The sequence below is a fragment of the Rhinopithecus roxellana genome, chromosome 1, assembly GCF_007565055.1.
Source record: "Rhinopithecus roxellana isolate Shanxi Qingling chromosome 1, ASM756505v1, whole genome shotgun sequence".
Classification (NCBI taxonomy): Eukaryota; Metazoa; Chordata; class Mammalia; order Primates; family Cercopithecidae; genus Rhinopithecus; species Rhinopithecus roxellana.
In genome coordinates this window covers 124,933,415-124,948,904 of record NC_044549.1, presented here as the reverse complement: position 1 = coordinate 124,948,904, position 15,490 = coordinate 124,933,415, and the positions used below count along the sequence as shown (strand labels likewise).

General features: G+C 42.2%; 1 protein-coding gene across 11 annotated transcripts in view; it reads right to left on the bottom strand.

The window, feature by feature from the left end:
* Window positions 1–15,490, bottom strand: part of PPP1R12B (protein phosphatase 1 regulatory subunit 12B) — a 242,300-nt gene extending 226,810 nt beyond the window's left edge. For all 11 annotated transcript variants that reach the window (XR_004057260.1, XR_004057262.1, XR_004057264.1 and 8 more), the window contains exon 1: window positions 15,048–15,490. Coding sequence is in view for 8 of the 11 variants with exons in the window: in XM_030930268.1 (XP_030786128.1) it covers window positions 15,048–15,338 (291 nt within the window). In the remaining 3 variants the exon portion in view is untranslated. The remainder of the gene's footprint in view (window positions 1–15,047) is intronic.

Sequence of the window (15,490 nt, the reverse complement as noted above, 5' to 3'; positions counted from 1 at the left end):
AACAGAGGGAGACTCTGTCTCTAAATAAATAAATAGAATAAAATAAAATGGCACAGGTGGGCCAAATGTTGTCCTCTAATGTTCTTTTTGCTATAATATCCTGGAACTTCATAATCTTCTCATAAAACAAATGCATAATGACAGTCCTGCAACTCTGTACTTTCAAGTGGTCCTATAATACTCTTTCACCCTAGTGGTGGTCCGCAGAGCTGAAGACATTACTGTCTCTTCTCACAGAGCCAGTGGACCCAAAAGGAACTAGAAATTCACAGAAGAGATAGACAAAACGATTAATGATTTGGAAATTAAATTAAAGAATAGACATGTTTATCCTGATTAGAGAAGGCTAATGACAAGGTCTTGATTATCTTAAAATACACAAAGGTAAATGTGTAGATAATGATCGATACCCTTTTCTCCACTTTTACTATGAACAGATTAATAGGAAATGGAATCAACATGAAGTACAAGCAATATAGACCAGAATATATCTTTAAGATTATGAGTTTGTCAGTAACTGTGGGATGCCTGAGAGCAAGACACAGTTGTATGCCATCTTTGTATCCCAGTATACAACAGCATCTGGCATCCAGAAAGTGCTCAATACAAATGTGCCCCCAAAATTAATAAGAGATCATTTGTTTAAAGATTCAAACTACACACTGGACGTGGTGGCTCACGCCTGCAATTCCAGTGCTTCGGGAGGCCAAGATGGGTGGATCACTTGAGGCCAGGAGTTTGAGACCAGCCTGACCAACATGGCAAAAGCCCATCTCTACTAAAAATACAAAAATCGGCCGGGCATGATGGTGCATGCCTGTAGTCCCAGCTACTCAGGAGGCTGAGGCACAAGAATCGCCTGAGCTCAGTAGGCAGAAGTTGCAATGAGCTGAGATCGTGCCATTGCATTCCAGCCTGGGTAACAGAGGGAAACTCTGTCTCAAACATAAAAAAATAAACATTCAAACTACAGAAGTACATTACAGAGACAGGACAGAACATTTCTCTGGATATTAAGAAAAATGAAGATAATTTTGCAATAAGTTAGGTAATGAGCAGAAAAATTAAATTTATAATTATAATTTTTCAAAGTTATTTCCTTATTACAAAAAAAAAAAACCCCTTGGGTCTTGGTGATTCTGTCATGAAGTGGCTATACACACACAGAGCTGAAGTAAGGCAGTCTCCATTCTCAACTGAAAACTGGTGCCAATCATAAAGATGTTGCCTGCTTTAAAAAATACCTGTTAAGCACTTAGAGTTCTAGCAGTCAAATTCTCCTAATACTAGCCCTGTATGGCAATTGTGAAGTATGAATGGATGCGACTCCTCACTAGAGTCCTTGTGCGGTAGGAACTCTTCAACAGTTGAAATGATTCTCAACAGATAGAAGGAATCTTGGTCATCCTTCAGAATCACTTTCCATTACCCCTAGTGATTTATAGTAAGGTGAGTTATTCTTTTGACCTCATTTTTCATGCTATTTACTGTCAAGGATGAACAATTTAAACACGGGGAGGAAAATCAATACAAGAAGCATAATTATAAAACAGTGAAGCTGCATCCACAGGATCCAAACACAATATGTTTTGGCATATTAAAGTCACATTTCATTGCCAGACCAACCAACTTTTAAAAAAATAAAAATCACTAACTAAAAAAAGGAACCTGGTAAAAATGTTGCCAAGAAGCAGGAAAAAAAAAAAAAAAAGCAACCTGCCTCCTCTGAAATGCCCGCATATAAACACAACAGTACATAAAACCATACATCCCACTGTGAAATTCACATTCAATTAGAAGAGCCAATTTCTCTTAGACCTCAAAGAGCACAACAGCCAACCAACCCAATCTCCATATGAATGCCCAATGTCACTTCCATTTTCTAAGACAAGCACATCATTTGCCCACAGTTGACTGCCCAAAACTGATGTAGCTAGAATGGACACTCTTCCTATCTTCTTTCCTATAAAGCGGTCTCTTTCTTCTCCTTACATCACCAAGTTACTCTCTTTTTTTTTTTAGTTTTCTTTGGAGCCTTCCCTTTGAAGTTTTCTTTCATAACGGACCTCAAGAGTTGGCAGTTGTCTTAGGGAATAAGAAACCATATTACTGAACTGGAATTCTGAACAATATTTCAAAATAAAGGGAATAATATGCTTTGGATATTTGTTCCCTCTGAATTTCATGTTGAAATGTGATCCCCAATGTTGGAAGTGGGGCCTCACGGGAAATGTGTGGGTTACAAGAGCAGATCCCTCATAAATGGCTTGGGGTCCTTTCCATGGCAATGGGTGAGTTATTACTCTGCTAATTCATATGAGAGCTGATTGTTTAAAAGTGTATGGTACCTCCCACCTCTCTCTCTTTCTCCTGCTCTCACCATGTGATGCACCTGCTCTCCCTTTGCCTTTTGCAATGATTGTAAGCTTCCCGAGGCCCTCACCAGGGGCAGATGCTGGCTTCATGCTTCCTGTATAGCCTGCAGTACTGTGAGCCAATTAAACCTCTTTTCTTTATAAATTACCCAGTCTCGGCCGGGCGCGGTGGCTCAAGCCTGTAATCCCAGCACTTTGGGAGGCCGAGACGGGCGGATCACGAGGTCAGGAGATCGAGACCATCCTGGCTAACACGGTGAAACCCCGTCCCTACTAAAAAATACAAAAACCTAGCCGGGCGAGGTGGCGGGCCCCTGTAGTCCCAGCTACTCGGGAGGCTGAGGCAGGAGAATGGCATAAACCCGGGAGGTGGAGCTTGCAGTGAGCTGAGATCCGGCCATTGCACTCCAGCCTGGATGACAGAGCCAGACTCCGTCTCAAAAAAAAATAAAAATAAAAAAAAATAAATTACCCAGTCTCAGGCATTCCTTTATAGCAACAAAAACAGACTAATACAGGGAACTTCGGTTAAGAGTTAATGGTAAAGATATGAAATGACAGCAGAAAAAATTTACTCCATTGCCAATCACTGAAAAAATTTACATATGAAGGGTACTACTAATCTCAACATTGGGCACCTTGTCAAGCCTTGCAACAGTCAATACACTAAACTCATGTTAACCATTTTATTCACAATTTACCTTTTTTTTTTTTTTTTTTGAGACAGTTTCACTCTTGTTGCTCAAGCTGGAATGCAATGGCGCAATCTTGGCACACTGCAACCTCCACCTCCCGGGTACAAGCAATTGTCCTGCCTCAGCCTCCCGAGTAGCTGGGATTACAGGTGTCCACCACCAGGTCCAGCTAAATTTTGTATTTTTAGTAGAGACAGGGTTTCACCATGTTTGCCAGACTGGTCTCGAACACCTGATCTCAGGTGATCCTCCCACCTCGGCCTCCCAAAGTGCTGTGATTACAGGTGTGAGCCACTGCACCCAGCCAATTTACATTTTTTAAGCTGATCACTGGTAACCCAATTAGAAGCTCAATACAAGGAGCTTCTTGTGATGTGATGATAACTAGAATAATTAACTAATTAATTGAATTCAGGTCTAGTCAAGACTGGCTTGAAACTTGAAAATTTTTGCAGGCCATCAATGGCCACTAAATCACAAAGAGAGATAACCTGACATTAATTGCCTTCTTATGGAAGTACATACCACCACTTAAGATGTACTCTTACCAAAAAAAAGTGAACCTTAATCATCAAATCTAATCTCTAATTACTAGTTTATGGAAAACACGTGGGACAAAAGAACACATTAACATCACAAGCAAGCAGTCAGAAAAGTCTAGGTTGTAGAGAAACTCTAAAAGTACAAACAACCCAGTTTTTCAACAAATAAGGTAAGAGAAAAAATGAGGAGGAAACCATAGATTAAAATACAAATCAATCAAAACAGACCTTATTTGAATCATGACTTGAATAAACCAACTGTTAAAACACACACACACACACACACACACACTTGTGAACAATCACGGAAATTTAAACATTACTAAAATAAAATTTTAAGAAACAAGATTTTGACTTTAAGGTATGCTAATGAAATTTTTGTTATTTTTGTTTTTGTTTGAGACAGAGTCTCGCTCTGTCACCCAGGCTGGAGTGCAGTGGGGCAATCTCAGCTCACTGCAACTTCTGCCTCCCCAGTTCAAGTGATTCTCCTGCCTTAGCCTCCCAAGTAGCTGGGATTACAGGCACGTGCCACCACGTCTGGCTAATTTTTTGTATTTTTAGTGGAGATGGGGTTTCACCATGTCGGCTAGGCTGGTCTCGAACTCCTGACCTCAGGTGATTCACCCGCCTTGACCTCCCAAAGTGCTAGGATTACAGGCATGAGCCACCACGCCCAGCCGATTTTTTTTTAAAGTTCTATGTTCTAGAGATATATATTGAAATATTTACAAATACAATATAAGCTGGGCACGGTGGCTCATGACTGTAATCCCAACACTTTGGGAGGGTGAGGTGGATGGATGACCTGAGGTCAGGAGTTCGTTCAAGACCAGTCTGGCCAACATGTGAAATCCTGTCTCTACTAAAAATACAAAATTAGGCCGGGCGCGGTGGCTCAAGCCTGTAATCCCAGCACTTTGGGAGGCCGAGACGGGCGGATCACGAGGTCAGGAGATCGAGACCATCCTGGCTAACACGGTGAAACCCCGTCTCTACTAAAAAATACAAAAAACTAGCCGGGCGAGGTGGCGGGCGCCTGTAGTCCCAGCTACTCGGAGGCTGAGGCAGGAGAATGGCATAAACCCAGGAGGTGGAGCTTGCAGTGAGCTGAGAACCGGCCACTGCACTCCAACCCGGGCGACAGAGCGAGACTCCGTCTCAAAAAAAAAAAAAAAAAAAAAAAAATACAAAATTAGCCAGGCATGGGGGCACATGCTTCTAATCTCAGCTACTTGGGAGGCTGAGACACCCCAGGAGGTGGAGGTTGCAGTGGGCCAAGATCGCACCATTACACTCCAGCCTGGGCAACAAGAGTGAAATTCCATCTCAAAAGAAAAAAAAAAAGTATGTGATATCTATGATTAGCTATAAAATAATCCAGTATACTGGAGATGAGGATCTACAAATGAAATAAGATTGGCCATAAGTTTATCACTTTTGAGAATTCATTATACCATTCTCTCTACTTTTGTATCTTCTATTTTGAAATATTCCACAATAAAATGCTTAAAAAAGAGAGTCACTAGACCAATAAGTCATACAGAAAAGCCAGATATATATATCATGCCAGATATATCATGAATATTTAGAACATGGCACCAAAAAATAGTTCCCCAAATTTGCATTAGATTAATATTCTAACAGATTAACACTGTATTATAACATTTAAGTATACTAAATATAAAATAATTTCTAAATTTTTGTATAAACCTATTCCATAACTACAATGAAGTAGAATATTTCATTAAAAACCACATGCAAGTCAATTTCTAATTCTGAAAACTAAAGCTTCAGCTTTTCTTTTCTTTTACTTTTTTTTTTTTTCTTTTTTTTGAGACAGAGTCTCGCTCTGTCACCCAGGCTGGAGTGCAGTGGTGCCATCTCAGCTCACTGCAACCTCCACCTCCTGGGTTCAAGCGATTCTCCTGCCTCAGCTTCCCGAGTAGGTGGGACTACAAGCGCATGTGACCACGACTGGCTAATTTTTTGTATAATTTGTAGAGACAGGGTTTCACCGTGTTAGCCAGGATGGTCTCAATCTCCTGACCTCAAGATCTGCCTGCCTTGGCCTCCCAAAGTGCTGGGATTACAGGTGTGAGCCACCGCGCCCAGCCAAAGCTTCAGTTTTTCAGTTGAACTGCCTCATGAAACAAACATAAACTCTGCATGCCTGATAAAACTTTAAGCTCCCAAATTTTACTCAAACTGGTTACAATCATCTAAGATCAGAAGTTTAAGAAACAATTTTTTAAGTTACCCTTCAAAAGCAGGAAAAACCCCAACATATTCACAGACAAAAACAAATTCAACAAATTGGGCAAGCATTCAATTAGCAATCCAAATGAGGCTTCAATTCCTTGTCCTATATGACATTCTGGGCCAAGATCTTAATCTGGATTTATTATTACTATGTTGAACCATTAAAGATTTATTAGACATCCGCCATCTCTCACCATCTTACAGTAGATATATATGTAATTCTCCTCCATAAGCATAAAATAGTCTCAAATATTGATAAATATAGTACTCCCCTGACACTCCTCAAGAGCCAGGATGCTAGAACAGAAATCGATATGTAGCCGATTTCCTATTATAAGTTATAATAGTAACCAACTATTCTAGAGACCATTCCCAAAATTCAATTTAGTTTCTAAATTGTATCTACTGCTAAGTAAAAGTAACAAGAAGCACAGAATCAGATACACAGTAGACACTCAATAAATAAAAGTAAGAGAATGGCAGAAGAAACTATTGATTGGTACTAACCTCCCTATCACTGTTCCCCCAAGGCTGCCTTCCAGTGAAAGTGCTAATGAGTGGGAAATGGGCCAAACTAGACTGAGAAGTAAAATAAACTAGATAATCAGCCATCAGTAATAGGGACATAACCTTCTTGCCCCTACTGTCAGGTTTAATATCCTAAAATATTCTTAACTCATGAATAATGAAACCACCTGAACTAGCCAGAATTCAGCTTTTAAAGTGATTTGTCATATATTTTGGGCCCTCATTTAAATTACAATTATATTGATGGACAATCTATATTTTTTCACCCAAAGTCAACAGAAAGACAAGTTATCCTTAATGCAAAAAAACTGCATATAACCTCCACAAAAGTCTTCAAAAATATATCCACTGAAAGTGCTCTTTCAAAGTTTAAATGACGAAATCCAACAGTCTTTTTACAGGCCTTCTCCTCAATTTCCTTTTACACTATTTACCATCCATTCCTTGAAATACCTCAATATCACTGTTTGTCAATTCTTCTCTGTATCAGTTTCCTATTGCTGCTGTAACAAATTACCATAAACTTAGTTGCTTAAAACAACACAAATATATTATCATAGCATTCTGGAGGTCAGAAGTCTGAAATCATGGCCAGATGCAGTGGCTCACACCTGTAATCCCACCACTTTGGGAGGCCAAGGCGGGTGGATCACCTGAGGTCAAGAGTTTGAGACCAGGCTGGCCAACAGGGCAAAACCCTGTCTCTACTAAAAATACAAAAATTAGCTGGTCATGGTGGTGAGCACCTGTAATCCCAGCTACTCAGGAGGCTGAGGCAGGAGAATCGCTTGAACCTGGGAGGAGGAGGTTGCAGTGAACCAAGATTATGCCGTTGCACTCCAGCCTGGGGGTTAAGAGCGAAATTCAGTCTCAAAAAAAAAAAAAAAAAAAAAAAAAAGGAAGTCTGAAATCAGTCTCATTGGGCTGAGTTGTCAAATTGCTGGCAGGGCTGGTTCCTTATGCGGAGGCTCTAAGAGAAGAATCCACTTCCTTGCCTTTTTCAGCTTCTAGGGTCCACCTGCATTCCTTGGCTCACAGACCCTTCCTGGAATCCCTCCAATCTCCTGCTTCCTTCATCACATCTCCTATTCTAATTCTGCTCTCTTGCCTCCCTCTTACATGGATGCTTGTGATTATGTTGGGCTCACCTGGATAATCCAGGCTAATCTCCTTATCTCAAGATCCTTAAATTAATCACATCTCCAAAGTCTCTTTTACCATGTAAGGTAACATATTTACATGTTCTAGGGATTAGGACTTAGACATCTTTGGGGCACCATTAGTCATCCTACCACATCTTCCAACGGCTCTAACTTGAATTTCTGCATTCTCTGCCTACCAGCTGTTTGTGTTTTCTGCTCTTCTCTATATATTTTCTCCCCTTCCTCTTTCACACTCATTACTTCAACTCTCACCTTCATGCTAAAATCAAGTCTCTTGTCTCAAATATGAGAAAATTGAAGCCTAGATAGGAAAGTGACTAGCCTTGAGTCACATAGATGCCTACAGGATATTTACTTACTTATTTATTTATTTGAGACACACTCTTGCTTTGTCACCCAGGATGGAGTGCAGTGGTATGAACACAGCTCACTGCAGCTTCAACCTCCTGGGCTCAAGTGATCCTCCCACCTCAGCCTCCTATGTAACTGGGACCACATGTGTGCACCACCATACCTGGCTAATTTTTTGGGGGGGGTAGGAGAGATAGGGTCTCACCACATTGCTCAGGCTGGTCTCAAACTCCTGGTCTCCAGCAATCCTCCCACCTTGGGCTCCCAAAGTGCTGGGATTACAGACATGGGCCACCATGCCCAGCACTTATAGGAGATTTCTACTTGTACGTCTTTAGAGTACCTCACTCTAATCGTTGACTGAATACTATTTCTACCTGAATAACACAATTATTTCATAGTCACAAGCTAGAACTGTGCTACACTTTTTTCTCATCTCCATTCACTCAGCTGGTTCTCTCAACTCTGTCTCTCCATTCATTCAGAAATCCAAGTGCCACTTCAGAATCCCAAAATACTGCTTTGGTTGGGTAATGACCCTGCTCAAATCCACAAAAATTCTCTACTAAGGAGTCCATCAAGCCTCCTTGGCCTGATGTTTGATGTTCAAAGCCCTCTAGGATGTCACCCCGACTCTCTCTCATCTCTAACCCTTCAAACACATCCATTAGGATTTCCTAGTGTCCTCCGCCTACATACCACACTCATTCCTATTTATTCGCCCATGCTGCTCTATCATCCTGGACTGCCTTCCTTTGTCCTCCCACTTAGGAACACATCCTTTCCAGGGCATCATAGAATTTGGAACTCTAAAAGGAATCATTTTTTTATTTATCTGTCTCCAAACCTGACTGTTAGTTCCTTGAGGGCAGAAATTATACCACACATATACTCTAGTACAGGCTTACAATCTACCATTTAGACGTTCAATATTAGCTGTTAATTAAGAATCTAAGAAAACCTCTAAAGAGAAAAACATAGTGGACACATGTAATTAATGGCATATTATTCAAATATCAAAAACTTTACTCTAGGCCCAGCATGGTGGCTCTTGTTTGTTTAGAGACAGGGTCTCACTCTGTCGTCCAGGCTGGAATGCACTGGCATGATCATGGCTCACTGCAACTCCAGTTCATGGACTCAACCTATCCTCCTGCCTCAGCCTCCCAAGTAGCTGCAACTACAGACATGCACCAACGTGCCTGGCTAATTTTATTTTTTTGTAAAGACAGGGTTTTGCTATTGTTGCCCAGGCTGGTCTCAAACTCCTGAGCTCAAGTGGTCCTCTTGCCTCAGCCTCCATCTATTGTGTTTATAGGGACAAAATAACTGATTAATGACTGTCATGGGCTGAGGGTGGGAGGAGCTGTCTACCAAGGAGCACAAAAAATCTTGAGGGTATGGTAATGTTCTATATTTTGATTACAGTGGTGGTTCCACAACTGTATGCATTTGTCAAAACTCATAGGGTGCTGCACTACAAAGAGGGAATTTTATTGTATATAAAGTGTATCTTAATTTTAAAATATTTAAAAAGAAAAAAATAAACAACTTAGTTTTTTGTTACCAACATGACTGGTCCAACTCCTTACCTTTGGCAGAATTGTGCTTAATCCACATGTATTAACAGGTTGCTTATTTCAAAATACTCACGGAGAAGATGATTCTAAAAGCCCAAATGGTGATACATAGTTATTCAGCAGGAGTTTAAGAATTGGGGAGAGGCCAGGTGTGGTGGCTCCCACTTGTAATCCGAGCACTTTTGGAGGCCAAGAGGGGAGGATTGTTTTAGCCCAACAGCTCAAAATCAGCCCTGGCAACACAGTGAGACTCCCTTGTCTACAAAAAATTTTAGGGCCGGGCGCGGGTGGCTCAAGCCTGTAATCCCAGCACTTTGGGAGGCCGAGACGGGCGGATCACGAGGTCAGGAGATCAAGACCATCCTGGCTAACACAGTGAAACCCCGTCTCTACTAAAAAATATAAAAAAACTAGCCGGGCGAGGTGGCGGGCGCCTGTAGTCCCAGCTACTCGGGAGGCTGAGGCAGGAGAATGGCATGAACCCGGGAGGCGGAGCTTGCAGTGAGCTGAGATCTGGCCACTGCACTCCAGCCTGGGCGACAGAGCGAGACTCCGTCTCAAAAAAAAAAAAAAAATTTAAAAATTAGCTGGGTATGATGGGGTGTGCCTATAGTCCCAGTTACTAGGGAGGCTGAGGTAGGAGGATCACTTGAGTCTGAGAGGTTGCAGCTGCAGTGATCCATGGTCATACTACCACACTCCAGTCTGGGTAACAGAGCAAGATCCTGTCACCAAAAAAAAAAAAAAAGAAGAAGAATAGGGAAGAAATTCTGTGAAACAAATGAAAGTCATTTTTATCTATACTTTCAAAAACAAAAACACACACACACAAAACTCAATTTCCCAATATGGCTTTGAGGTCCAACATAGTCTGATGCAACATATTACGCCATTTGAAGAGGTAAGCTACTAAAATGGTTTAGGACAGATGACTATTCTAGATGCACAGTAATAAAGGAGCAAACAGGATTTTCTGAATCCTATGTTGCCATGGGTCCTGACACTAAGCAGAATTCATCAATATTCAGGGTAAGGCAAAAGTAACTTCAAAGGTGGAACTAGGAGAGGAATGAGTAATAAATTTAGAATAAAAGAGAAAAGGTTAAAAGCACAAGTTTTATTTTACCATATAAGTTAGCACACAAAATATACTATTTTATATGGAACTGAACACACAGTCATCTTGCTCATCTTCTGTCTCTGTCTGAATGTAAATTGCTCAGCCTATCCTCCTCCCCTCACTTGTTCCTATCTCCATCTCTCTTCATGAGAAATACATGATTTTAGCCTCCCTGAGGCTACAGCGTTAGACTGAGGCAACTCTAGAATGACAAAGGCTTATTCAACTACAAATTGAATTCCAGTCTGGAGTGCCCATGAGGGTCCAAATTTGGACTCTGTACTTTACAAATAAGACAGTCCGAATTTCTTTCTTTTTTTTTTTTTTTTTTTTAAACGGAGTCTCATTCTGTTGCCCAGGCTGGAGTGCCGTGGTGTGATCTTGGCTCACTGCAACCTCTACATCCCGGGTTCAAGCGATCCTCCTGCCTCAGCCTCCCTGAGTAGCTGGGACTACAGTTGTGCGCCACCACACTAGGCTAATTTTTGTATTTTCAGTAGAGACAGGATTTTGCAATGTTGGCCAGGCAGGTCTTGAACTCCTGACATTGTGATCCACCTTGGCCTCCCAAAGTGCTGGGATTACAAGCGTGAGCCACCGCCCCGGGCCGCCCGTCTGAGTTTCTGAGTCAAGTATGGAATTATTCTAATCTCCTTGATAGTCGTCCAAATGAAAACTGATCAGACTGTGCTAAGAGACAAGACCTATGGTGACTGGCATCCAGTATCCCTCACCAGACTCAGCACAGATTTAAGAGTCAATATAATTTAAAATGTCCATCTGCACAGATTTAAGAGTCAATATAATACATGCTGAAGTAAGTAAGCATTCATTTTAATGAATCCTAGAAAAATTTCTTTTCTGAAAGCAGGCACTTGCCTCTTCCAACAGCAATAATTTGGTAGATACAGTTTTGAAGAGCATGTATCTAGGCCTAGAGTACCTAAAATTATAATGCTAAGGATACCAAGATAGGTGCTAACAGTCAAACTTACTCAAAAAATAAAAGAAAAAATTTAAAGTACTAGACCACATAGAATTATTAACAAATATTCCTAGCCTTACAATGTGTATACGCAAATGAAACAGAAATTCCTTTGTGAGCAAACAAGTGCTTTCAAGGGTTCTATAATCAGATTAGTACCTTGTTCATTAAGGACTCTAGGACAACACATGCATACACATCAAATCTTAATCTAGTCACTGAAATTTAGTCTGCATCAGTTTCCAAGGCTTTCATCAGAGTTGGTCTAACCTTTGAGATACTTCTTATCCCAGTCTAATTCAAGTATTATTAATAGGCCCCCTGGAGCTTGTTATCTTTGACTCAAGCACCTCGTGGTCTCAGCAAAGGCTGCCAGGAAAGAAGGTCTCTAAGGCCAAAAGAAGCATCAAGGCACCACCAGCTGCAGTGCAATCATCTACTGTGACGTTGCAGGTGGAGAAAAACTGTCCCCCAGTATTATCTGGGGGCTTCTAACATGCCAAGACAATAGTCCACAGTTGGTCAAGTGGCCATGGTCAAAAGAGAGAAAAGAAGCAATTATCCAGACAATTTATATCATGCTTGTATAACAGATGGCCATTTTAAATAAATAATTCAGATAATTATACCACTCACTCTGCATTTCACAGAAGGTGAATCTGTTGTAAAGTAGGTGGTTCAGCTACCGACAGCTCCAGTCTCACATTGGAAAACAGTCTTTTACGTACCTTAGGAGTTCTCCAGGTCGGCCATGCATGGTGGCTCATGCCTGTAATCCCAGCACTTTGGGAGGCCGAGATGGACAGATCATTTGAGGCCAGGAGTTTGAGACCAGCCTGGTCAACATGGTGAAACCCCATCTCTACTAAAAATATAAAAATTAGCCGGGCATGGTGGTGGGCACCTATAGTTCCAGCTACTTGGGAGGCTGAGGCATGAGAATAGCTTGAACTTGGGAGGTGGAGGTTGCAGTGAGCCGAGACTGCACCATTGTATTCCAGCCTGGGAGACACAGTGAGATTCTGTTTTGTTTTGTTTTTTTAAAAAACAACAACAACAACAAAAACTTCTCCAAGTCATGGAAAAACATATTGTAACTCTTTGGAAACTGACTTGCAATGTTCTGAAGCCAATAAAGGCCCATTGTCTGGATTCAAAGATATAATTTCTCAACAGAAGACCTCAAATCTTTAAGCAGCTTAATTTTTAGCTGAATTTGTCTAGAATTGAGTATACCTGTTCAATTTAACTCCTTGTCAGCCCTATAAATTGAAAGGAACACATGTATTGCATTTATAGATGTTAAAAAATTAATAGCTGTCATCCCCTTCTTCTCTTATTTCAATAGATTACTAAGCTGAGCACAGTGGCTCACACCTATAATCCCAGTAGTTTGGGAGGCCAAGGCAGGTGGATCTCCTGAGGTTGGGAGTTCGAGACCAGCCTGGCCATCATGGTGAAACCCCATCTCTACTAAAAATACAAATATTATCTAGGCATGGTGGCAGGCGCCTGTAATCTCAGTTACTTGGGAAGGTGAGGCAGGAGAATCACTTGAACCCAGGAGGCAGAGGTTGCAGTGAGCCAAGATCTCGCCATTGCACTCCAGCCTGGGCAACAGAGCGAGACTCTGTCTCAAAAAAAAAAAAAAAGAAAAAGGCCGGGCGCGGTGGCTCAAGCCTGTAATCCCAGCACTTTGGGAGGCCGAGACGGGCGGATCACGAGGTCAGGAGATCGAGACCATCCTAGCTAATACGGTGAAACCCCGTCTCTACTAAAAAATACAAAAAACTAGCCGGGCGACGAGGCGGGCGCCTGTAGTCCCAGCTACTCGGGAGGCTGAGACAGGAGAATGGCGTGAACCCGGGAGGCGGAGCTTGCAGTGAGCTGAGAGCTGGCCACTGCACTCCAGCCTGGGCGGCAGAGCAAGACTCCGTCTCAAAAAAAAAAAAAAAAGAAAAAGAAAAACAAGAATTCACCTTCCCAAATAGTTCAGAAATGTAAAGTTTAAAATTTAATGTGGTTCTCTTAGCTTTTATCTCATTTTACATTCAGCTCCTTATTAAGTGGGATATAGATCTCTGGGATGTATATCTGAAAAATCCATGCCTATTGGTCACATCTTTACTTTCTAACTTTGCACAAATAATTTTCCTGAGCTTCAGTTTCCTCATCTGTAACATAAGAATAACAACACTACCTGCCACACCTACTTCAAAGGATCACTGCTGAAACTCACATGGGGTAAGACATATGAAATCAAACAGCAAACCACTCTGCAAATATTGGTTACTACCTTAGATAGGGAAATATTATGAGCAGGAAAAAAAAATGGGTACAAATTAGGGTGAAAAAGTTTCTTCTACCTGAAAGAGAAGGGTTGCAAACATAGTGAGAAGTAACTTTAAGCTATTGACTAAATATATTTAGGGAAGTGGTCTGACATAAAGTTGAGTTATTATTTAGAAGTGGATTCTCATGCCAACACATTCACTTTGCACAGACGGCAGAAGAAGAAAAAGACAAAAGATTAAGAGTGGGTGTCCGGCTCTCAGCTCACCAAAATAACTGATGAAGTTCCATTTGAGGCGAGAGGGTGTAGTTAGTCATGGCAGTCAGTAGATAGAGAATATTGCTGCATTAGGTGATGAACTAAAGGTGTCGTTACCAAGCACAGATTATCCACAATCCATATAGTATAGTTATGTATAGGGCATGGGATTTCTATAGAGCGCTTTAGAAAAAAAAAAATAGAAAAACAGAAAACCTATTCCGTAAGTATCAAACAGACAGAAGTAATTCAATAACTTAGTTCTCCATAGGAAGCTCTCGGGGAGGTAGCACTGCTGAGAAGAAAGTTAAGATACCTATAACAACGAGGTCCGGGGTGTTCTAGGAGCTATAGCCTAGAGGCGACACAAACTGTTTTGAAGTACTACAAATCAACAAAACAAGAGGTGTGGTTTCAGACCTGCTTGTCTTTACCCAGCATAGGGCTTTACTCTTTAAGTGATCTAAGATATTCTATAATGGGGACACACAACAACTGAATTTTCTGAAAGGGCACCAGACAAATAACACTGTGCCTATGAGTGACACGGCATGCAGGCACGCCAACCAGACATAAGTGAAGATAACTAATCTGTAGGGATAAGACCAGGGACAAAAATCACCAGTAACCATGACAACACAAGTAGGTGGAGGGAAACACAAACACTGACCAAGCAGCGGGGTGACACTATTCCTTCAGGTAGAGAGATCCTGGGATCAGAAAAAGACTTGATTAGTGGAGGAAGCTGGCCAAGAATGAAACCGATTAGCCCAAAAGGGCAGTGTCAATGCAGAAGGACTCGGCGGCAACACTGATACACCCCATGGGGCGGCTCGCAGGGTCAAAGGCACATCTGTATGAGACTGGACGCCTCTAAGACCGAGAAAGGAGTTACCTGGTGCAGGGCTGTCAAGCCGTCCACGTTGACTGTGTTGATATCAGCACCTCTTGCCAGAAGCTTTCTCACCTCGTCGGTGTCCCCGCTAGAGCAGGCGGCCAGGAAGACAGCACCGTCCTCGAAGCGGACCCTGGGGCTCCCGCGCCTGGTCAGCGGCTGCCGCCCCGCGCCTCGTCGCTCCGCGGGCTCCTGCTCTGTCAGCGAGCCCCGCCAGCGCCGAAGCTGCTCTGCCCGCCGCATTCGCGCCGACTCTGCCCGCTTCCCTCCCAGGTGCTCCAGCTCCGCCATTGCTTCGGCCTCGGCAGCTGCTGCCAAAACTACCAACACTAAATTACTGTTGGGGATCGGGTTGCCGCTGCCGCCTCCCTCAGAGCGCTTCAGCCGGGAGCAGAGGGCGGAGACCCTCGCGCCGCCATCTTTACTCCTCCCGCCACTAGCAC